This window comes from Hirundo rustica, chromosome 4 (assembly GCF_015227805.2).
Source record: "Hirundo rustica isolate bHirRus1 chromosome 4, bHirRus1.pri.v3, whole genome shotgun sequence".
Taxonomy (NCBI): Eukaryota; Metazoa; Chordata; class Aves; order Passeriformes; family Hirundinidae; genus Hirundo; species Hirundo rustica.
Window position 1 is genome coordinate 69,790,709 of NC_053453.1, and position 25,809 is coordinate 69,816,517.

A 25,809-nucleotide genomic window follows, 5' to 3' on the forward strand; every position below is an offset into this window, starting at 1 on the left:
ATAAAACCCAAAGACACTTGACAGTTTCATAAACTGGGGTTTATGAAAGCCAGAAAACCTTTCAGTTTTTAAAGAGGAAGATAATTTGTTGAGATTTCATCACTGAAAACATAAGTAGTTATTAAAAAAAAAAAAAAAAAAGTATTGTGCACAACACAGAAAAAAAGAGTAAGACTAACTTTTTAAAGAAAACAGAATTTGAGATTAGAATAATGCCTTAGATATAAATTGTCATTAAAAAAAAAAAAGGACAAGAGAGAAGAAAGAAGGATTTCTTCCTTGCAAACACTATCAGAAAAGAAGAATTGCAGTTGAAAAGCAGGGGGAAAAGATCATCCCATTCCATCAATGAAATCTAACAAAATTATTTGATGAGTGGAAACTCATCAACTCACCGACATCAGATCCATCAAGAATAATGAATTACTTGAGGATATCCAATTCCTTGTTACAGCTAGTGAATGGTGAAGCTTCCAAGTGTAGAATCCTTTTTTCATTTTCACTTGGCTCGTCCAATACACTTGACAGATCGAGCAGCTCATGGATCGCTTCCACAAAGCAAGGATGTGACACAGATCATGATCTGATTTCAATCTGTGATGCCTTCATGGGGCAGAAGTTGGAAATGCAGTGAGATATCTGCCTTACAAAAGCAACCAAAAAGCAGCATAAACTGCTCAAGGTCTATATTTGGGAATAAAAGAATTGGTGGATTACAGAACAGATTAAATTACTATACTAAGTATCATAATCTGGCAGTGCTTTAAAATAATTTAAAACTTCCATAGGATGAATTCCCTCAGGTTTGAGAACAGTCAACTAGTTAGAATCCAGGCAATTCTATTGATTTGATTGAGTCAGAACAGTGAAAGAGAGCAAAGAATCTGGTTTGCAAATTGAGGACAGAGAGGAGAAAACCTTCTTTTCTCATTAAAAATGCACAGCTTTTCCCTTTCCTGCAATCCAGGTATTCCCTGGACATGATGCTCCTATAGTACTTCCTAACAATGGGGGAGGATTTTAACACAAAAGTATAAATTCTCTCAGATAAAAAGGGTAGTTCATTCGCTTGTTTACACTGTTCAAAACAAATAACCTTAATAAAATTTCTGAGGTTTTTTTCACTGTAATTCCCAAGCATGAGTTAATTAATCCTCACAACATCTGAGCTAAAAGTAATCTCCATTCACCTAACAATCACCACAGGAAGAACGACTTCAAAGCTCTGGGATGAGTAGTGGTTTCCACTACTTCATTTAATTATGAGTTAATAGAGTAATTAGTACCAGGAAGATGTAAAATGCTGCATACAAATATTGATAAACCTGAAGTGGTTTTTGTCTCTCTGTTAATTTTTTAGGTGTAGAGCCTGAGGAAAGTTCAATGTAATGCAGAGAAAATTTCAAGCAACTTGTGAACACAGCAAGTTTCACCCCAGTACAAAAAGAACCGAGGGAAAGAGAAGCAAAAGAATAAAGACATAACATCTATTAACAACTTTGGGTTCCAGGCATTTAAGCCTATGCTTCCATCCCTTCATCTTTACCAGAAACACTGTGTCCTTTTGTGCATTTATCTCCTTTCTGATCTTTGTCCAGTTCTTTGGTCACCACTACCCAATGTCAGCACACAAACAGTCACAGATTTCACAAGAGCTGAACCTCTGCCCTGAGTTGTTTTTGTTTTTTTTTTTTTTCTTTTTATGACTACAGTTGGAGTATAATTTTTTTTTTTTTTTTTTTTTTAAAGTCTATGCCCACCACATGGGACAATCTAGAACTGGAAGCTTTGCAGAAGTATGGACTTGAATACAAAACCAGAATCAGAGTAAGTTGGAAACCATGGAAATCTCACGTATCTTTTAATGTGGCTTCTTTAGTTATTAGTGCATTTTAGGAGAAAAAAAAAAGGGGAATTTTTTCACGTGTTAAATTTTTGTAGTTTCTCTTCCTCTAAATGATTTGAAAGTAATTCTTCAAGATACTAACCAGCATCTGAGCTATAACCTTCAGGCTGTTTTGTTTGTATTTATGCAACTGTGTGCCTATCTATTATTTAGGGAGTCTCCAGAGATCTCTGAAAAGGGTAAGAGCTCTGATTGACTTTTTCCTCCATTTTCAATGCAAGGTGACATGTGTGAACAAGAAAAAAAAAAAAAAAAAAAATCTCCCATTTCTGCCTTTGCATGGAACAATTATTGGAACTGCTTATGAAGTGGGAGTTTCAAGAGCACTGAAAGCTGACCTACTCCCATATTACCTCAATGGGGATTTCATTATTGACAGAAATAAAACCACAGTGCTTTTTGCACTCTGCAGCATCAGGCAGTCACCTTCCAGTGACCTCCTCCCATATGCCAGTCTCAGATAAGACGGCTTTTGGATACTCTGATAAAATGATTTTTATGCACATGTTTTATAACAGGCCAAACCATGCAGTGACCAAATGATAGTACACTAAAGGACATTATTTCCAAGCATTTCCATGCTCCTTGTAGATTTCAGAATAAACCCCAGGCTTTAAAAACCAGTCAACACATGATTGATCTGTAGGATCAGAGCCCTTGAAGGTCGCTCACAGAAGGAAGAAATATCACTCAGCAGTGGGAGACATCAAACAGGCAGAGACTGTGGCTAAAACATCTTTTTTTCTTGTTTTCTGTCAAAATCTTTGTTGGAGATATCTGAGTAGAGACTCGAATTGGTGTCTCAGTACTCCAGATGATGCATTTATTTTCAGTGAAGAATTTTCCCTTACCATCAAGATAATCACACAGTAACAAAGCTTCCTGCAGAAGGAAGATTCCTTAACTTGTTGGTAAGAATTTGGCTTGAAATGTAATACAATTCTGTAATTGTTTCCTTCCAATAAACAGAAAATGATGCAACTCGTCTCTGCCACGTGCCCCACCTGACTGAAACAATTCATCGAATTAGAAATCAGAAGGAACTGTCCAGAAGGTTCTCCAGTGTTTTATTGAACATCTTATTCATAAACCCAGAAAACAAGTACTAGTGGTACTGTTCTCTTAAACTCACTCTGGATTCACTCACAGGAGATAAATCCAGGATAAAGGCGGGGGAAAAAAGGGTTTAACTTGGAAGGCGAAGACATGGAACAAAGTAAATTCCACATGGTCAGAGTGCCAAAGATTCCCTTGCCTTAGAGGGACCCAGACAGGATAAACATTCATCTCAGCAGAGAGCTGACCCCCTCCACAGCAGAGGGAGCACACAGCCAATAATTCAAGATGCAGCTTTATCAGGCCTTTCTGACACCTGCCAGGGATTTCAAGTGGTGCCAGGAGCAGGCTGGGCTCCAAAGGGATGAGCTCCCATCGTTTCCAGCACTCCTGACTGAGGCAGGACAGGGCTCACCCAGCCATGGGTAATTACCTGGGATCACGAGCTGCTCATGGAGCTGCCTCCCCTGGTCCTCCAGTCAGGGTGGCATCGCTGGGCACTGGGCAAAGCCACAGCAGTGGCCACAAGGAGCAATCAGCCTTTTCCAGCAGGGAAAAATCTCCAGCTGCTGCTCTGTCCTGCACAGCTGGAGTGTTCTCACAGTCCTGCAGAGAACTCAGAATAGGCAGAAGCCTGAATCTGGCAGTGCCTCTCTCCTGGTTGTATCAAACCAAGCGTTTTCAATTAGCAACACTCTTTTTACCCGCACCATAACAGCTGAAAAGGAGAGTGGAATTCGTTCTAAAGCACATGCATCAAGCTGAAGAGGCTGAATACACCAGGGCTCAGCCTGCTGCAATAAAAACTGATGAAAATGAATAATCAGGGAGGAATGAGTAGCTGTTTAAGTTCTCACTGCTGCCAAAAAAATATCAGCCAGGGAGGACAGGTTAAGCCTCCTGTTGGCTCTTTGCATTCCACTTATGGAAATGAATTCGTTAATATTTAATAAAAGAACTCTAAGTCTTTTACTAAATGTTCTGCTCAGAAACTCCAAAAAAGTTAAACATGATAGATTCTAAGAGAGAAAATATGGGAGCTCAAGGAAACGTACTATTTTTCAGCAATCTCCTTGAAAAACACATCCTTCTTCTACCCTCTTTCTCTTTTCCAGTAAGGGAATTACCAATGCCTGGCTGAAGCTGAATTTTTTATCTGGAGCTATTTTGAACTCTTGGCAGACATGTGAACAGTTTAAAAGAAAAGCTTGTTCAAACAACAAAACATATTAGCTGCCTTATAGCAGGATTTTTTTTAAAAATCACACCTCTGTCCCCAAAGGGAATGGTCACCTGGAAGGACAGGGAACAGAGATCCTTTGGGATGATGGATTGGGGCAGAAATAGAAGTCCACATTAAGAGGAGGTCACGGCACACTAGGACAGCTACAGTACCCAGAATACCACTCAAACAATCACAGAGATGGGAAATAAGCATTTCTGGACAAAGCCTGATGAATTTTGCTCACTTGGAAGAATCAGCTAATGGAAACTCCACCACAGGAGTTTCTGAAGAGGGCCATGATTCAAGACAGCAGCTGGTTAGTCCATTTTATATCTGTTTTGATGGGAGTGGAGGGAAAGAACAGCTCATCCTTCCCATTACCTGGACTTCTTCCAATACTTACTAATCTATTAAGCTGAAGAGGAGTCAGAGAGGCAGCAAATGGTGAGATTGCTGTCACCTCCTTCATTTTCCTCACTTCTAGATCAAAACTTCCCTTAAGCTTTCATTACAGGCAAGGGTGAACCTGATATTAGGTTGGTATTCAGGAAGCTGTTTCCAGGAATGGTTTTCCATAACTACCACATTTCAGGACACTGAGTTTCAAAAAGCAGATGCTTTGCTTAGTTTCAGCTCTCACAGAGAGCTGCTAACTCAGCTGTCTAAATAACAACATGAATTTTGAGGAAAATAACAGAAAGATGAAAGTATTAAAATATCAGCCAATATTTCCATATTCTATAAAATTTCAGCTGTAACAGAGGCTCAGACATTTGACCTTAGTAGCTGCCTCACACCAAACTTGTTATCTTCATTCCAGCAAAAATATAAAAATACAACATTCATCAGCAAGAGTTCTTAGCACTGTAACAAAGTCTGTGCCAAAATTAGAGATGTTTTTATTCTCATGAGCACACCTCCCACTCTCCTTCTCTAGGCTTTTGCTTTGCTGGTTTCTGGTTTCTTTTTTTTGTCTGATGTAAAAAGAGCTCCAAGAGGCTTCCTAACCAACAAGGAGGGAAAGTTTCACATAGTTTTGTCACAAGTCCAAAAATTGGTCTTGATTTCCTCAGGAACATACACAGCCCCAGAGAGATTATATCAAGAGGGATTTCAGTGCATACCTTTCTTATAAAGGTACTTAATTTATTCTCCTTACAAACATGGGACAATGATTCCTATGCAGGCAGAGCAACATCCCAGCACTCCTGTCCTTTGTCAAGTCTACAATAAAATAAGTAACTATGAATATTAACAAATTATTTAGCCAGCCTGAACCAGTTTTTATTGAAGATGAACTGCAGTAGCTTTCAACCTGGCAGATTTGTGCAGCTTTAGCTACACTGTCAGGGAAATTCAGGGACAGTGAATTTAGCTACACTGACAGTGGAAATAGAGGGAACTTCACTAACAAATATTAAGATTTCAAAAGACTTCACTAAAAATATAGCAACACAAGCAATGACCTCCCTCCTGACACTGGATAAATTCTCAGGCTCTTCCATGCAATGCCGTATTTCATATCAGTGATCCTACACATGGATTGCCCTCCTGCGAGACATCCACAAGGAGAGCTCCACATTCCACATGGATGGAGAGCCTTCACTCCAACATTTCTGTCAGGTTAACAGCCACTCTTATGTTCCCAGCTGCTTGGTTTTGTCATTTTGGCCACAAAAGACTTGCAGTGCTCTCCTGCATCCCTTTTTACCTGCTGGGCAAAAGGCTGACTGCTGGCAAGTGTTTCCACGGACTGGCAAGTCAGCTAAAACCACATTTTGCCTCTCAAAAGCAGCATTTATTTTTGTTTCTCTCCTTTTCTCAACTCCCAGTTTTCTGGAAGTTCTAGAGAACTGTTTACCCTTGAAGCCATTACTTCCTCATCAAATGTGGTTGCCTTTGTGCTGTGTGTGCCAGTTATACTCAGTGTAAGTAAATGTGAACAGAGCCAGAATTATAGATTTCTCCAACATCAGCCCCACATCACACACAGCCTGGGTCTCTCCTGCCCCCATAATTCCTTGGAAGCTATCTCCTAGCAAACATCAGGATTGCAGACACCAAAAGGGACTCACAAAGGCCTCAGGTTCAGTCTTAGAGAGGTGGGGAATACAACACCTCCAGATATCCAGGGTGCTGGCTGAACATGAACAAGCCAGAACTTATGAAACACTGGACAGTTTTCCTACAAAAAACACTTGTTCTTCTAATCCAATGAATTTTTCCAACACATGGAACAAATAATTACCAAGGGGTTGGAGAGCTGTAAGAGAGGTTCAGAAGGGAATTCCTAAGTATTGGTAAAAATACCAAAAGATGACCAGCAAAGAGGAAGTAGCTCCCCATTCCTCTCCTTGTTCCCTCCTGCTCACAAGGAAACGCTGGCATCCTGCTGAACTGCCATTTTTACCACATCATATTCCAACTGTTGTTTTCACAGATAATGTAATCTATAAAGCACTAAAAAGAGCAGACCTGATGCACCCAATAAAACCATACAGGCATCTCCTCATCTCCAAGAAAGGCAGGTCAAATTATGCCGTAACAAACAGCAAGGAAAACATTTTACTTTCAAATCCTTCCTCACCGAGTCCCCACATCATAGATAATGCACTAATGAAATGGAATCAATTATCAAGTGAGGTTCCATCATTGTGCTGACTGTATTTTAATGAAAACATGGACAAAGATAACGTGGGCTATGAGGTACATTCAGATTCTATCAGAATAATAACTAGAACACTCCAAAATCTCCACATTACCCTTTAGCATTACCCTGTAATTCTATGAAACAGTGCCCACTTTATGCTTGGTATATCCATATTCCAAAATAAAATTTTTATTATGAAACATAGATTTAAAAAGAAAAACACGACTGTTTCCTCCCCAGTTTCCTACACAGAGAGTTGAACTATTCATATTTAAAGAAGAGCCATGGATTTAGTTTTTTTTTTAAAAAAAATTATATCCATAGAACTTGCAGCTGGTAGTCTACAAGGAAGAGACCTCATCAACACTTGAGAAGACACATCCCCCAAAATACTAGAACTTTGGAGCTAGAACAGCACAGGAAGTTGACATGGAAAGTTGATGACAGTTTTGTTGTTCCAACACCATGACTAGATTTTCAGTAGTAAGATAATAAGAAAGAGAACACTGATCTGGATTTTTCAAGTTAATGTTGGTAACATCTTGCAGCTTAAATTGCACTGCAGACTGAGCTGGGATTCTCCTCTTGTCCTCCAGTGCTAAACCAAAGCAAACAAATACAATGATTTCTCATTTCCACGGTGAGAGGACCATCTGCTGCCCAAGTAATAACCCAAAATAAAACAGTCCTTCAGGCACTGTGCACACTGACAGAATCCACCACTGCAAGCAGGGCTGCCTTACATCAGGCATGCCCTTCTCTTTTTTCCTTTTTCCTGCTGGCTGTGCAGCTTTTCAGTGCACCCAAAGGCTGTTTTATTTCCCAGGCTCCCTTTAAGCAGAGGCAATCTCATGTGAGAAGTACAAGTCTTTAAGGCTAACGTTACAATCCAAGCAGAAGAGCAAGTCACACACAGAGAAACGATTTTCGAAGCTTCGACTAATTTTAAATGACACTTACATTCATTTCTGCAATTTTCCTGCTATAAGCACATGAAGAACCTCATTCTGCATTCCACTGAACCCCTCGAATACCCTCAACAGTCCATGAACATCTGGAGTCCAAATGAATACAGAATTAATCCCTAAGGCTGGACAGCAAAACAGGTCAGGAACCATCCCTGCTATGAAAGTCACCGCGGAAATCTTGCAGCGGGTCACTGAAATCAGGCTGCACTTCGCTGCTGGTTTTGTAACATGTTTTTTTCCTTTGTCAGACCAATTTGCCTTAACCAGCTCTTGCCCACAGTACAGCACTGGCACAGCCGTAAGTGCAATGACCTGAACTATCCTGATAAAACTATCCACTCCCAGTAGCAAGGCATTCCTATGACATTCTGACCAGATTCTTAGCACCTTCACTCTCCCAAGAGTTTTCAGAGGAGATGATGTTACTCAGCTCCTTGGGGCTTTTAAGCCTTCCCTTTTCCTTCCTTTGGAGGAGGAGGGGAGGGGGAAAGAAAAAGGAAAAAAAAAACAGGAATAAAAGGCAAAGAAACAAAGAGTCAATGACACACACACGCTGTCCTACACATACACACACCCAAACAGAGGAAAAAAGCGAGGAAAAAGGAAAGTTCTACAGGGTGCTGATCTGGAATGAAATGGAATTTGGAACAGATAGTCATATTTGGCACTGTCAGCAAAAGCTTATGAGTGGCCTGGTGACTCTCTGAGCCTTAATGCCCTTTTTACACTTGTCCCTTAAAAACGTCCCTGGAAAGTTCAGCTGCGCTGCTTCCGACATTGTTTTCCCACCGCTGCTGAATGGACTTGATGGAGAGACACATTTCATCCCCTCCCAGTTCCATAAAGCACTAAACAATAAGGACATATTCCATTTGGCCTTCAAGTAGCATTTTTACGGTCCATGCAGATCCCTTTAAAAACAACCAACATAAAACAAGAACTCTCTGTCGGAGAGCGTGGGAATTAAAAACCGTTGGATCTCCCAAACCGACTGCCGCGATCCTCAGGCTGAAGGCCGGATTAGAGGGTCCTCACACGGCTCTAGCTGCATCCTCAGCACGCCGCTTTTATGGAGGAACCAGAGCTGCAGAAACTCCTCCGGCATGGCGTGGAAGCCCGAGTCAGGCAGGACATTGTCATAGTAATGATGGCTGATGAACTTCCCGTGCAGGTCCACGGAGAACGGCCAGAAGCCGTAAATCGTTACTTCCTCGCACAGACCCAGGGCAGCGCTGACCAGGAAGAGTCCCGTGGAAAGGCGCTTGGCGTGAATCCCTTTGCTCTTCCAGAACTTGCTGATGTCCCGCAGGAAGTTGGGGTTGGCAAAAAGCACTGCCTGCTGGGCACCGAAATCTTCCAGGGTGTAGTAGACGCGGAGGGAGGGTCCCGTCCCTGTTTTCATGGAGAAGGCTGGCATGTAGATGTAGCTGTGGTTATAGACCTTCACGCTGTCCACAAAGGCTTTTCGGGACCACAGCAGGTTCTGGAACCTGGAAAATCACGAGGGGAAATGAGTTGGTCACACACAGGTTTTCCCAGATGTTTCATAATCCACCTAAGGGCTGCTCTTCGTACCCATGTTTACAATTCACTGCACACATTTTCTGAGCCCGGAGAAAGTCCAGACAAACTTCTGGCTGTCTGACACTGCCTTTCTTTTGAAAACAGACACCTGAATAGACAGTTGAAAACTATCTGGCATCCTGCTAAGTCCAAAACCTTTCTGATTTCATCTTTTTTAAAAGAACCCAAATGAACACTGACAACATTCCGTAAGACTCAATCCCTTTCAGCAATATTTTTCATCTGTCCAAAAGCCAGCTTAGATTTTTCAGGTATGGGAACCTATAAAAGAAATTTTCGAATTTGTGTTGTTGTTTGTTAAAGGCAGACTAAAATAAGAACACAAGTTACATTAGCAGGGCAACAGGGCAAGGCATATGTACAGATTATTTCTTTGACATGAAAACAGCACATTATAATTTGTTTAATTTTCAGTAGCTATTTGCTGATGGCTGTTTTATTCCTGACGTTTGACTGGCAAATTATTCCACAACCAGTATCACTGACTTTAAGCTTCCCCTGCCAGACGTTTCCTCCCCACCTTTATCACCTTACAATATCCAAAGCCTTCAGAGTGCAAAGCTTACTACACTAAAAACCACTTTTGCACAAGCCTCACTCACTCCTTTCATTGCAGCTAGGCTGCTCCCCTGCGTGTGATCCCTAATTTTTTTCCCAAATGCCCGTGTTGCTGCCTCCTCTCCCTGTTTTCCTGCAGCCAAGGCAGATGTGTCATGGTTAATTCCCTAGTCACGCGCCAGAAGAGTCAGAACAAGAAAGTTAAGTCAGCAGCACTGGATTCTTTTTCCTTTCTGTTGTGCAGGCAGAAATAGCTATAATGATATGTTTTTAAATGGTTATAAAGAAATCAATCTTATGCATAAACCTCTCTAAAACTATAAGAAGAATGACACAGAGAGGTTTAAATAGAATGCCAGATGACCTCAAGAAGCATCATACAGAATTTCAGCTGAAATTATTAGAAACAAAAAACACCCAAGCAGCTTCAGCAGCATTGAGACGTCTCATAATATATGCCAGGTCTTTTTGTAGACTATGTTTTTAGAAAAGAAACACCCTTGAAATATTCTTGATAAATTGAAAGGGTTTGTTGACATTTTCAATATGAAATATTTGGTCTCTTGATTTGCTACAAGGTTCTTGAAAAACTTCCTGCACATGGTATTAGAATGAAGCTGGTTTGAAACCTGAAGTCTGCCTGGGTCTTCACTGCTTCTCTGCTCTGCAGACCTGCTCCCACCGCATGGTGCTATTTGCCAATGGAGACAGAGCCACTGGCTTCCAAGCAAGACATCAATTCAACCCCAACCTACAAAACAAAACCCAATAATTTCAGAAATTATCGTATTTGGCATTCTTTTCTGTAGAACCAGCCAAATCACGGCTTAGTGTAGAAGGCCAGCCAAGACCAAGGTGCCTTGGCAGAAATCCACTGTCTGCCCTCTTCACGTGGGCCTCTCCCTCCATTGCTATCAGACCTGTGACTGCTCCCCAAAATAAGCTTTGCCAGCCTCTCTTCACAAGGAGTAGCAGGACAACCTGCAGATTACCAGGTACATGAGTTGGCTCCATCCTACCAAGCTTATTTTGCTTCCATCAGGACACTGTCACTGAGGGGAAAAAAAACAAATTAAAAAAGAAACTTCAAGCTTAATACTTTCAATATCCACCTAAGTGCTCAGACCCCCAAGTACCCAAACATTATTCTGATACCCCTAATCACTTTTAGAAAGCTTCTAAGGCCACCAGCAGGCTTTCAGTCCCCATCCAGTCACTGGGCACTGCAGGCTCAAACTTCCTTCCACAGTAAAGGGGTGCTAAACAAACAGCTTGATGTTGTGGGGTGCTTGCACCTTGGCTGAGGAGAGGCCAGAGGCATGATCACTCCTGAAGCACAATGTCCTTTCCCACTTAAACCAGTCCACAAATTTTACTCCAGAGGGCAAATAGTTGTGGTTATTCTAAACTGCACTTTACAGCAAATTTACCATTCTTAGAAACGCCCCACGCAGCTCAGGATGAACACACTAAAATAACTCAGTCTCAGAGGGCCACTGACTGTCTCTGAATATTCATTTGCTGTGACTGCCACAACGTTTTCAATTCTTCTGGATAAATCTCCCCAAAATGCCTTAAAGTAACAAGGAGTAGACAGCAGTGCCGTGAGACCGGTGCATGGGAGGGACTCGGTGCAGAAGGGACAGCAGCATTTGTCACCCTGCTGCAGACTGTTCTTCAGGAACATCATCACCTCCTGGGAACCCATGCCTCATTCCAGGGATCTGGATGGCAGTGCTGGCAGGCATCCCACCCAGTTCAGGTGGACATTATACAAGTGGCCAGGAGCCCATGGAGAAACATCAAACACGCTGATGATGGCTGGGCTGATGGTCTAAGAGCCAAAAAGCTGCTGCCCATCTTGAGCACCTCATGAGGGGACAGACTAGAGACAGATGAAAATTCCTGTTCCCTATTTGTAAAAATGGGAACGCTCTCCAATCAGAATGATAGATAGAAGCTGAGAAATTTGGGGACAAGCGTCTTGCATAAGCAAGTTTCTAGTAGATGGTGCTGGAAGCTCGGGTGTGTTTTCCTTTAATTCCCAATCCAGACAGGGAGTCCTGCAGGCTTTGAAGGTACCATACCACAGCCATCCCAGCAGGCAGGGAGAAGACAGAGAGACCAAGAAGGCTTTTCCCTCGAAGCTTTGTAGTGCCCACAGGAGCATGAGGAGTTTGTCTCCTGCGTGTCCTGGCACAGACCCTGCCAGCCTGGTGCAGCCCTTACACCCACACGGACACAATCGCCTTCCCTTGCGCCAGTCCTCACCCAGAATGAGGAGCTGCTGGCTCCTGGTTAGTGCTGGCCTCTCCTGAGCATTCAGTCCTCTCAGTGGCACAGCCCAGAAGCTGCGCAGCTCCTCCACACACACGCACAGCTTCCAAAGAAATGCATCAAATGATCCAGCGCTCTGCACAAGAGTGCAGCTCAGGCGATGTTATCTCCCCAGCGCAGCCCGGAGCAAGAAACAGCTGAATTGCTTTCAGGGTCCTCCCCTGACCTTCTGCAGCCAAGCTCACACAGACATGTGCTGAGTTGCTAGCATCTGGACAGAACTGGAGCTGGAATCTTCCAAGCCCTGGGCAGCACCTGGAAACTCCACACGCAGCTTGGGAATTTGCAATGATGTGTTCCAGCAGCTCCGCAGCCCAGAGAGGCAGGAGTGACTGTGAACCCTGGTGAAAACAGATCACAGCAGGTCCAGCCCAGACACTTCTACTTCCACTGCACTCATCAGTGGGCAGTGAACAACTCAAGTCATCAGCACCACGTTTTTCTGTCAGATTCCTGGGAAGGATCAACTTAAAGCCAGCAACTTTCAGCAGCATGTGGAGGCACAGCTGCAGAGATAGCAGAGAAATAACTTCCTTGCTACCAGCTGGAGAATTCCCTCAAATGCTCTGCTCTGCTTTTCCAGAGAGAAATATCCACCCAAGAGAAAACTGCCATGGCACATTGTCATGACAGAACAATCAAAGACTTAAGAGCATTAAGTGTGGGGTTTTTTTGTTGTGTGGTTTTTTTTTGGTTGGGTTTTTTTTTGTTTGTTTGTCTCTGTTTTTTGTTGTTTTTGTTTTTTTTTTTAAATCTGTTTTTAATATTCTTCAGCAGATATTCAGGGACAGGGCTGCTCTCTGGTACTGAGAGACAGTTCCCAGTAACCACAAGCAATTTGCTGCAGTGACATTGAGCTCACCCTCTTGCAGATAATTACGGCAGCATTCTCTTGCATCTTGGTTTCTTTTTGATCTCCCCAGAGAGTCACTATCTCATGCCTGTGACGATATCCCAGGCACTGATTCTGTTGGCATCTGCAAAGTCACAAGTTCAGCATTCTGGATTAATTGGGAGTTGACTTATCAGAGGGGAAAAAATTAAATTACATAATGAGGGGAACAGATCAGATGCCAAAGAAATAGTGTATTATTTTAAAATTACCAGCTCAAGGGAGTAGAGCAGAAGGCATAAAGACTTAAGTTTGTCATGTCCCTATTCCAAACAATAACCTCACAAAAACTACTTACATAATTTGATGTCAGCATTAGCCAAGAATGATTTAGCAATCTGCTGCAGATGTCAGACTGCTTACAGCTGGGGTCACAACAAGTCAGTTTGCAAACACACATCTGAGCCTCCTCTGCTGTGTCAGAGGGGTTGCACCGCGCTCATTTCTCAGAGAGCTTTTCAGCAGCAATGCCCTCCTTATGCCCTGTGCTCTCACTCACATCTGGCTCTCCTCGATGATGTGCCCCTCTGGGGCTTGTGCAGACAATCTTACTGACACACAGGCTGTGTCTCAATTAACAAATTGCTCCCACGTGCTCATCCCACACGTGGCCACTTTTAGTATGCTTTAGGGGCAAGGCAGACTTTCTACCTGTCCACACAGGGAGCCAGAATTGAGCACTTAAAGCACTATAAACTGACCCCCTTTCTTATTTTATCCCAGCTTTCCCAACCACACAAGCCACTGTTTACCCACCTTAAGAACACCCACCTGACTTAAGAATCAATTATAATCCCATTAAAGCCAATGGCAAAACCAACTCTGATCTGCAGTGCTGTGTGTAACCTCATTTCAAACACCTTCAGCAGGAGGGATTCTCTCCTGATCTCACTGTGGGTCCCTCCACAGGCAACGAGGTCACCCAGCTGAGACCTCGTGGCATGATACTATTCCAGTATTTTCCTTCCCCTTGGTCCTTCTTCCCTGCTGGCTCTTTATGGACCAGATGCTTGCTCCTCTCAGGGGGGGACTGACTCCCAAATCCACTCCAGCTCATCCCTTCCTTGCATCCTGCTGAGATCCCACACTGCTTCTTCTTATGGACAGGGGCTTCCAACCTCAAAGAGCCTGTTCTTCTCTGTCATCTCTGATACCAGCAATTAAAGACAAATTTGCCTCATTCCCCTTTTTATAAACCTTTTGAATGGTGTTTTCCAGTGAAGGGATTCTGGGTACTTCCACCATCACCTTTAAATACCCAAAAGAAGGGAAAAACACTCTTTCCAGTGACTTTCTGAGTCACTCTTTCCAGTGACTTTCTGAGTTGGAATCTGAGGCTTCCAACCTCAAAGAGCCTGTTCTTCTCTGTCATCTCTGATACCAGCAATTAAAGACAAATTTGCCTCATTCCCCTTTTTATAAACCTTTTGAATGGTGTTTTCCAGTGAAGGGATTCTGGGTACTTCCACCATCACCTTTAAATACCCAAAAGAAGGGAAAAACACTCTTTCCAGTGACTTTCTGAGACAGTCTCTTTCTTAATGATGCACTGTCCTCAGTGCATGACCTTCAGAAAAATTTGATGCATTCAGAAAGTCCACAGAGACATGGCAGAGGTATGCTGTAATCCCCATGAAGAAGCAGGCTCCTTTTCTCACTGAATTAAGGATTAATTAGAGCTTTTTAAAAACCTCTACCCATTACCGCTCTGGAAATACTATATATAGTGCCAAGGGAAAGCTGACTTTCTCAATGGAACACAGAGCTATCCTGTACAGCAAAACAATGAAATATTAAAATCAGTGTTCACCGGTATTTTGGGACCGTGTGCGATCCTTATTCTGCCAACCCAAATTAAAATGTTGCTTTTAATAGCTGCCCTTTCCAAAACCAGCAGAGGTAAACAACAAACCATTCTGTTACCTGACAGCTTGGATCTTAGCTTTCAGACAATGAGCTGCTCATCTTAGCCTGACTCTTTGAAAATTGTGCCTGCTGTAGTCACACGCAAGTGGAAATAATAAAAAAGGACAGGCAGAACAGCACGGATGTAAATTACTTGTATTGTTAAAACTGCTGCCTGGTGTTTCTAAGTCTTCTGAATACTTCCAAACTCTTACAGCTGGAAGCCAGGGAGATGGGAAAGTAGGAGAAGCAATGAAATCAGCTGGGAAAACCCCCAAACAACGCAGAACTATGTCTGATATCTTTGGCATTGAATTTCACTGGACTGCATGCCAGAGAGAGCGGAGAAGAAACATAACCAGATCACACATCTCCTCAGGTTTTAATTGAGAAAGAATCACAACAAAGCCCAGAGAGAGACTTCAGGAGGTTTACTTTGGATTAAGACAGTGTCCCTAAGACTGTCAGCTGTGTCTCTGGGACAGCAACAAAACAGGAACAGAAGTGAGAACCATCTCCTGGATTTTTGCACTCAAATACATTCCAGACACAGTTCCCAGTGGATCACTGCCCACAGGAGCACTGCAGAAACACAAGGTTAGTAACATTATTCCTTCCTGATTGTGCTGGCCTCCTGTGCTTTGTAACTCAAACACAAAATCTACCAGATGATTGCAGTTATGAAAGACCTATTCAGAGCTGAGAACGCTTTTGCTGAGTCTTTGAGTTCTCTCTTTAATGTCACGACATCCTTCACACATTAATCATCTGCAAATATCAGTGAAGGTGACATTCAACTGCATCCTCTCATCAGACTCTTGGAGCTCTCTCCAAAAAATCTGGAAGGAGAGAGGAAAACAGTAATGTTTGAATGTGCATTCTTTTTAAAGGTGCTCTCTGCTACAAAAATTACAGACTGAAGGAAGCTATTTAAACCAGTAAATGCTTCAACAGGGATTATGGCAAGAACTGTACCTAGGATAGGCTCTCTTGAGTATATAAGCACCCATTTTAAACTTCAGTACATGAATCACTGGTGTTCTCTAAGACCACGCCACAGCTGCAGCACAAATCCCTCCTAAACACTGTCAACAAGAAGCTTGCTAAGCAAATCAGCTGTTCAGAGCCCACAGGGATATGTGGTGAATCTAAAATATTTAAAATGGGGTAAAATAAATTCCCACTACTCTAAAACACATAAAAGAAGGTCTCTGTGGCTTTTTTTCTGTTAGCTGCTCCCACTGGGCGACCTCACCTGCACTCCTAAGGGGACAAGCATTGCAATTGAGCAATGAACTAGTGGCCACCTAGGTACAAACAGGAGGTGACAAATTGCTCTGGATCCAAACATGTGGCTGAAATTACAGAAAAAACAGAGAAACAAACAGCTGTTCAACCGACAAGGAAGTCCCTTCCAGTCCTTGGCACACAAAAGCCCAGGCCATTAGTAAAACTCCTGGAAATAAGCCAGGAGAATTCAAATCAGCCCAAGGACTGCAGCTTCAGAACAGAAAGACTTTCCTTCCATCTAATATCAATTTACAGCAATCTTGGTGCTGTTCAGTCACGCCTGGAAGCGTTAGATGCTCCTCAACGCTTCCAGCAGGGTGCAAGGTGTGTTGCTTGCTGCACATTGGCTCTTTGAAAGAGCCTTCCTTCCCTTCTGCAACTCACACACACACTCTTAAGGAAGACTAAAAACAGAAACTAAAACCCAAACCAGTAGATTTTCAACTGCACATCCAGGTATTTTCAGCTCAGATGTCCTGATATTGTAGTTTATCAATGAAGTACCCCCAGTGAATCTTACTTCCAAATATTTGCCAAATCTGTTATCCTCTGCAACCTCCTAACCAATTATTTTACCAATACTTTCCCTCTTACTTTCATGATTGCCTCAAGCCCTTTGTCCAAAGCCTTTTAAAAATTCAAATACACTTTATCTCCTGGATATCCACATACACCTATTCAAAGAACCCCCGAAGTTCTACAAGAGCACATACATCATCACTAATATTATCTGCTACTGTAGTCTCCACCAAATCAGCTGGAAGAGGCGTCAGGCATACAGATACACTTGAGCTATTTTTAATTTGGACTGTTTTTAAACACTGATCCCATTTCTAACACCCTCCAGTCTTCAAGAACCACGGCAGTTTGCAGTGAGGAAGAACACACACTGCTCTTCTTTCATGGGTGAGCCCAGTTCTGCCTGTAAATTCACATCCATCCTGGATCTATACCATAAATTCACTTAAAATTATCTTGGTCTCAGCCTGATGAGCCTCCCCATGTATCTTCCACAGTGAATAAAGATGCAAATACATCCTCCCTTTTATACCTGATTTTATAGCTGGCCATCAACTGACCATACACACACAGCAGGTGGAGGTGGTTTTTGCCTCTTTTTGGCTTATGTGGTTGCTGGAAAGGGGTTGCAGCACTAGGCTTTCATCCCTCTGATTAGTTGTTCTTGGAAACTTTTTCTACCTGCCACAGAGATAAAATATTTAATCAGCCAGAGTTTATTATAGCCTTAATTTCCTTTGGAAACAGTTCCAGCTTTTGGTAGGATGTTTCTCCGTTTCCATTAATCTCCTTTTTCTCTGTCCTTTAGTGATGTCAACTTCCTGTTACCTTTTCTTAAGGCTTGACAGATGTTCCTGGCATTCTGTCCAGCATGACACCCTTAGGAGAGTCCATTATTTTGAGTAGATCATCCAGATGAATTTTCTAAGATGCTTCTTGGTGTTTAAGGCCGAGAATGCCACTTAAACTTCTTTTCACCACAATCAAACTGCCATGGTTTCCCCTCAACTCTTAGTACAGCCTGTACTCAATTTAAATTGCTATAACTACAATGACCTTGACCAAAATAATAGCATAGAATCGAAGTACAGATAGCTGAAATATGCTGGAGCTTTTTCTAATATCTTCAACTATTTTGATATCTGTGCAAGTTCTAATTGCTACACCTTTAACTTCATTGAAAGGAGACAAAATGTAAAAGAAGTAAAAAGCAAAGGTTTTTTCTAAGCTAGCAGGAAAGTGCTATTTGCTGGGACAAAATGATGCTTTTGAAAGCCACTGAGTACTTTAAAGCCCTCTATGCATTGGCTGAGGAAAGTGGAGCAGAACTGTCTTAGTTTCCAAATTCCAGTGAAGATTCAGTGGCAGAGGTATTTATATTATTTAGGAGCAACTTGATAATTTGGTTGGTGGTTTCCCCTATCATACAGCTAAAGGTGCCATGGCTCCTTTTTTAATACAATATGCCATAACTCAGATGTGGCCCCACCTTCTCACAATCTGAAATACCATGCAAAAATACCTTTCTCCCTTTTGTTCTCTACCTCAGGGAATCGTCAGTCCTAAAGAATTGTCAGAACTGGATGGAGCTTGACTCCAGAGGAGAACATTGGCACTTCTTTCAGATTCAGGCAGCACAAAAATAAGCTCCTTTTCTTTAATGCTCAGGGCACTTAATCCTGAATTACAGCAGAAATTCTATCAAAGGACTCCTGAGAATCACATTAATACTAAATAAGTTCCACATGCTTTATGTGATTACAATAAACACCAAAGATACAAACCCAGATTAAGTCACTATTTTAAAGTATTAGTGACTAATCAAACAGGAACAAAAGCTACCATTAGTGCCTTGGCTCCCTGAAGCAGCAGTAACCATATTACCTAAAAAAAAAAAAAAAAAAGTAGATGTGGACCTAAAAACCAGGCTAAGGGTATTTTTGAGGGAGGAGGGAGGTAAGGTCTGGGGTCTACAGCACGACTCAGACACAGGAAAAGAGAATACCTTAAGGGCACCTCTTAGAGAAAGCCATTTTTTCAGACAAGTCTAAATTATAGGTTTGAAAGTAGCTATTAATGTCAGCAGCTCCAAAGAACCTGAGGTTGGCCATGAATCACTGGAACAGTCAGAGCCATAAACTCCCCCTTGAGCAATCAGTCACACTCCCAGAAGACTTCCAGATACTGGAATGCTCATTCAGGGGATGATGCCTGACAGACTTTTATCTCCCCAGCAGCTCAGCACACATATTCCTAAAGCAGCACAAGAGGTGAAATCCAGCTCCATGTCTTCAAGATCGGGGCCAGAATAATTTGGTGATGTGCAACACTGGGAAGCTCTTGCTGAGGCTTCTATCCACAGGCTTTACCCAGATAATGATTTGGAAAACAAATACAGTTTTTAACAAGCGACGTATCTTTATCTGAATTTGTCTCAGGGCCAGAATTTCCTTTCCTTAATCTGCTGCTCCAGCGAGCCACAGTGCACAGCACTGCTCTGCTTCACCAAGCTAGGCAATAATCTTACACACTCCAGTGAACCCAGCACTTTGCTTGGAATGCCAAGTCCTCTTTAGACTGGTCTTGTTCTAAAAATCAGACCATTTTTTCCCACTTTCCCACACATCTGCATTTCTCTGTTAAAAATGACCAACCTAAGGAGCGCTGTCAAATATGACAAATCCCTTTCTTTGAATATACTTTGACATGGAGTAAAAATGCTGTCATGAAGATCCTGTCTGGAGACTTTAAATCGACACAATTCCCCCAGTGTCAGTGGATTTACACCAATTTTCATCAAATTAGGATATAGCTCAGTCTTGATGATATCATATGCCAGACAGTTAAAGTTTCAGGGACCACCAGCACACTGCATTATTCAAGAAGCACACTGTGAACACACAAGTAAAGACAATGAAATAGTCTGGATGCACAAGGCTGTGGAGATGAATCATTCAGCATAAACATTTGCATTCCTGAACCAAGTTTAATGTACCAGGAAAAATGAGGGATGGCAGCAACTATGCTGGAGCACCAAGTGAGAAAAATAAACAGAGCACCAGTGCTCTGGCAAAAACAGCTCTGTGTCTTGGGCTCCAGAAGCCATTCCCAGTTCCATTTCCAGCTTAATGGGCCTAGGAGCACGCAGTGAAAAGCAAAACAATTTGCAGGAGAGCGCGTTAGCGTGCCCGAGGAACTTCCTTTCCCAAAGCCAGTCTGCAAAAGCGCTTCAGCCAACACACAGCATCTCATTCCTGGCTTGTTTTTCCCAACACCACCCCTGCATTCCCGAGTGCTGGAGTACCAAACACACACAGGGTAGATGATGACCTAGCTCAGCATCCCCAGGTCTCCTGGGTAAGACCAGCAGTTGGACCCTTTTTCAGCACAATTGTTTGGGAGCATCTTGTTTGCACGTAGCAACGTGCAGATTTCCCCAAAGCCAGGGAACAAAGGTTTAGGGCTTCTGCTAGGGCTGGGTCAGGGACAGAAGTTCTGCCACAGCTGAGATGTCACAAGGGAACCCGAAGAGGAACAGAGAAGATGCAAAAAGCTCCTTGGAAATCCTGCAGTGTCAGCACTGTAAGAGATGCTGACTCTCAGAAGGCTCTTTGTGAGCTTCCAGCAGCCCTGAAATGCTTCGTAATGTCCTGTAACTACCACGGAATCTGGGATAAAGAAATCAAATGCCAGACTGTCAGATGCTGAAAAAAAATTAAAATGAGCAGAAGGAATCAGGGATATCGCCAGTGTCCTCTTGCCTCTAAACTATGATATTTGCTATATAAAAAGCTCACAGAAGATCTTAAGTAGCTATCTGTGCCCATACTGCAAAATCTCTGAGTAGATTCACAATTTGCACTCTTGACATGGAAAAAACCTTCTTGCTCAGCCCAGATACAGAGAGCAATTTTTTCTTTCAAAGTCAGATGACCAGACAACAGATGCACACCATCTTCACTCTAAAACTCGTTCTAAAAACTCTTCCTGAGAGAACAGCAAGACCTTGTGCAAGTGCCTATTTTCAGGGCAATGGTTTTGTACAGCCTTCCCGTGTCACAGCTAGGGACACGGTGCTGTGACACTGCTGAGAAGCTGATTGTCCCCTTTCCCTCCAAAAGGACCTTGAAGCCAGCAGAAGAACTGGACTCTCAATTGCTCCAGATGCTGCCTGCAGGAAAAAAAAGCCTGGGGATGGGGCAGAGCAGGGCTGTGCCTAGCTGTCAGCTCAGGGAGAAAGGAAGGGCAGTAACTCAGTGCCTCCCCTTGAAGGATCACAGGAATGTATTCCTCATACTCACAGGAGGGGATGGAGTATTGTATAATGCTTTTTACAGCACAATCTGTGCGCTGTCCACAGTTTTTTACTTTATTTTTATGTTTATGCTGACTATAGTGCTATAGGCTTTCACATGCTTTCAGCTTCCGTATGCATGCAAGTTCCTGCTTAAAATATCCTGCTTGCCATCCTCCTGAATTTTGTTTCCTTTGGGAAAACTCCCACAAGATTCAAGTAGCCACGTTCTGATTTACTGTCCTGAACTGGGAAAAAAGGCCTCAACTTCCTTCTGCAACATTCTTGGGAGCATGTTATATTTTCAGATATAAATGTGATAAATTAGCAGCCCATTCCCTCCTCATAAAAACCGCATTAAAAAACGTCATTGCCATGTTTGAAAACCAGTGATGATGATAAAGAATAAAATTCTAGGATCACAATATTCAAACCCCCGTTTAAAAAAGTTGTTACCGGTTCAACATTTCTAAATACACAGCAGTATTTTAAAATAAAGCTCCCAAATAACTTAAAAACCAATTTGCAGTAAAAAGCTCCCTATTTACATTTCTTTAACGTTATCCCTGAGCATTCACAGCTAAGCCATAACTTAACAAGAGAACCAGTATGTAAGAACAGCTCATTACAACCGTAATGGAAGAAGTTGCTTCCTCATTTTCCTTCCACAAATCCTCGTATTTCAGCACCATAAAACTTTTTATCATCTGCACTGCTGTTTGTATGTTTGAGGAAAGATTAGTGACTGTCATTAGTGAAGTACACATTAGCCAAAAAGTCAGTGAAAGCTGAAGAGAGAATTTTGCTAAGGGTTTTTCACCTCAGAAAATCCTCCGTGTGACCTACATGACAGGAATTGGCTACAGAAGTAAAAAAAAATTAAAAAAAAAACAACTCCAATCTATTTTTCCATCTTCATCTATTCTCAAAGATCCTTGAAACTTATAATAGTTTAACTGCTACTAAGACAAGATGCAGAGATTCAGGACCTACTTTTTTTATTCATTCTGGGGCAATTTTTCTGCCACAAGTGCCACTTTATTCTCTGCCCTGCTGAATTGCACTGTACATCCTGACAGCTTGATTTGCCCCATCCTGCTTTATTTTTCAGCACTACCATTTTTGCTTCTCTTTCAGCACAATGACAGCTTTTGGCAGGTTTCTGTTTCCTCTTCCAACAAACCAGCTATTGTGGAAAAAGGATGAAACCAAGATGGAAGAATTCCAGTGGATCAGCTTTAACCTATCAAGTTGCTCCTCTACCTTGAAAATCACTGTCCTTCCACCATTTACTCTTTCAAATCAGGAACTGAAAAGGCATCGATGCCAGAGGCACAGCCCCCCACTGCCAAGAAAAAAAAACCCTAAAAACCAAAATAATGAAGACTGGGAATAGAAATGAAGGTGGCATATTTATCACTTAATTAACTAATTCTGCAGAACTTCTTGCCCGTAGTACATACCAGAACCGATGGCAGAAAACTGCCATGAAAAACTGATTAAAACAAACTTCCTCAAAAAGAGGGTGGCTGTACTTAATAGGAAATGGTCTGTGTCGTTTACTTACGATATCCAAATAAGCCAGCCAGAATTAATTTCAGTCATTCAACTTTTCACCAAAAACTACACCCCAGAGAGGGCTCTTGCCATGTTCTGCAATAAAAAACATCACTTGCTTATCTGGGATCTGGCTGACACACTTTTTTTTTGTGTGTGTGTTTATACTTGGACCTATTTTATATTTGCTTCTGGACTTTCAGTTATCACCTAATTTCAGTTATCAACTAATTTTTTCAACTGAAAAAAATACCATCCTGAGAAGAACTTGGAAACTGCTTTAAATTTTATTTTTCGATGAATAAATTATTCTTCTGAAAAAAATGTACCCCAGAAGTCAAAACACCTTTAAAAAGTGGATTTTGCTGTATTAATGCTGTGGCTGGGGCAAATCACACTCACTTCTGTGAGGATCAGTGTGTAAAGAGGGAACGTTAATGAGCAAACAGTGCTGGTAACCCTTGAACAGCTGAATTCAGCTGGAAGCCCTCCCATGCTGGCTCTGTGACAGGGCACACACAGCCAGGTTCATCCTCCCAGGAGTGCTGTATCTTCAGTGAGACCGAGTGACAAAACGCTGCACAAGCCCCGTGTCCCATCAGCTCAACTGGAGATCCAAAAAAGCTCTAATGAGAGCAAGGGAAAACAGCCAGGAGCACTCATTAAAATGCAAGCAGAAATAAACAGCTCGGAGATGGCGAAACATGGAAAATGCCAATGTAGGCTAGCAGCAGATGCCATCAAAGAAAAGAGATTTCTTTCCAACAAAAGGGTCTGGTCCCGTTCGGACAGAGCCCCAAAAGAAACTCCTGTTGACTTCAGCCCACAGGAACACACAGCACAAATCAAATGGGATAAGAATTTTCTGGAAGGGAAGCTGTTATTTGATGAAAGAGGACTTAAAATCCAGCTGCATCATTACCGTAGCAAGAAACTCACTGGGATGAAGTTATCTAAATCTAACAAAGATCAATCCAGTATCACCCAGACGCACTTCTGAGATGTTATATCCCACCTTAGCGCGAGGGACTGCATTAATCCTTGTAAATTCAAGGCAAGGCAGATGGGTCTGTTAGGCACCAGCAGCGCACCCTGAACGTGTTATGACAAGTAATCTGCTTGCAAGCAAGGAATAATCTCTTCTCTAATGTCAGGATCTTACACCGAACGTGCTGCTTAGACAAAAGAACCGTGGATAACAAAGAAGTCGGCTTTGCTTCTGCAAGTGCAAACACTGACCACATCCAAATCCTTGTGCTGGGCCTGAACTGCTGAGGCTGCACCTCCTGTTGAAAGGTGGTGATGGCTGGATGTGGTCACACACCCGATTTGGGACTGGGGAAGCGTGTGTGCCACAGGAACAATGGCTGGAACTCGCTGCCCGGGCAACGCTGCTGATGTCATGTCTGACTCCAGTGGAGTCGCTCCAGGACTCCCCTCAATTAGGGCACAATTATCCCAGGAGCAGCATTTTGAAACGTGCACTCTCAGGGGAAGGAGTAAAGGAAAGGAAGAGGGGCTTTTTTCAAGCCTCTTGGAGTCAACAACAGCCCACCAGCCTCAGCTAAACCCTGCGCAAGAAACGAGCCACAATCCCTGAAGGGTGACCACTCACAGAAAAAAAAAAAAATTCCTTGGCCTTTAAATGCTGAGGCCTGTAAATAAATAATGAAAGGACATGTGTGGAGACGTCTATCGCGCAGGAAGACACTGGAATGATGAAAACAATTTCCCCACAGTCCAGGGAAAGCACTGCAGCTGCAGTTGTGGATAAAAACAAAACAAAGCCCCATCAGCACAGCACAGCACAGGCTGAAAGTCTGCTTGTACAGCACAAGTGCAGGTGGCCAAAGACCAGGTATAAGAGCGTTGGACCAGTTTTTAACTCCTCAAGGCAATGTCTTGCCTAGCAGATGGCCCAGCCTTTTGCCTTTCAGAGGTAACACATTTCCTGAGCTGTTTGACTTCCCACACTCTGAAAAAAAAATTAAAAAATAATAATAAAAAAATTATAAAAAAAAGGAGAAAATTGTACTGTGCAAAACCATCTTTATGTTGGAGTACTTTGATAAAGTTATGAAATGAGGCGGCTGCATGGACTTACATCAGCCAGAAGTTGCTAAATGTTCACACTGTTCATCATGCCTTCGTTGCAAAGCTGGGGTTGCACGATAATAAGACAAACAAAAGACAGAGACAAAAATGATGCAAAGGCTACATAGATCACCCAGGAACAGGCTGAGGTCAGAGCCATGGAAGGATGCCGTGAGAGGTGCAGCCTAAAAACAGAGGAAGGAAATTCCCAATAAAACATTTAAGGACAATTATACGGAAATAAATGTTTAGAGCTTGCAATGTGCAGACCATAGGGGGGTCACAGACTGAGTTCAGTTTATGAGAGGGTGAGAAAGACGAAGGTGACCTAAAGTGACACAGGTTTATACAGAAATATAAACACCTTCCAAAAATCTCTCCACTGCCTTCTCCAGGCTGTGATTCGTGGGAACAGGTTTTTCACATTTTGCTAACATCTGTTAGCAAAATCTTTTCTCTCTCTTCTTAACAAACATTAATCTAGACCCCAGAGATCACCACTGTCCCTATCAGCCACCTGCTCACCCAACATGGCACTGTCAGCTCCATCACCCACCTGCCTCCTATTTCCAGGATCCCAGGGCCACTTCATTAAGAAACAGGCATGCTGGTGCCTCTACTTCTATAAAATTGTTCATAGAGAATTATGGCATTCCTTGTTTTCTGGTTTTATCACTATTGCCACGCTCAGGAAAGGTGTTTGGAATGGTTGGTATGGCCCCAACACAGGCTCTTCAAGGGAAAGGTTACAGTGCAGGAAGGGAAACAAAGCAAAATGATAAATACTGCTGAGACACCAAATAATATCAAAGAAACATGCCCTCACACATTATAATTGAAGCCTCACAGAATACGAGGCAGCGCAGGTATTTTTATGCTCTTCTATGACCCAGCAAAAACAAAAGCCAAGGGAGTGGCTACACTCTAAACCCTCTAATGTACTGCAACTACAGAGACCTTTGAAAAACCACATT

The 25,809-nt window shown here is 42.5% G+C and overlaps 1 protein-coding gene across 1 annotated transcript in view; it reads right to left on the reverse strand.

The window, feature by feature from the left end:
* Positions 1–6,826: 6,826 nt before the first annotated feature.
* ST8SIA1 (ST8 alpha-N-acetyl-neuraminide alpha-2,8-sialyltransferase 1) overlaps positions 6,827–25,809 on the reverse strand; it is a 94,906-nt gene continuing 75,923 nt past the window's right edge. Inside the window, exon 5 of the mRNA XM_040062402.1 lies at positions 6,827–9,295. Coding sequence (XP_039918336.1) covers positions 8,809–9,295 — 487 coding nt within the window. The 3' untranslated portion in view covers positions 6,827–8,808. The remainder of the gene's footprint in view (positions 9,296–25,809) is intronic.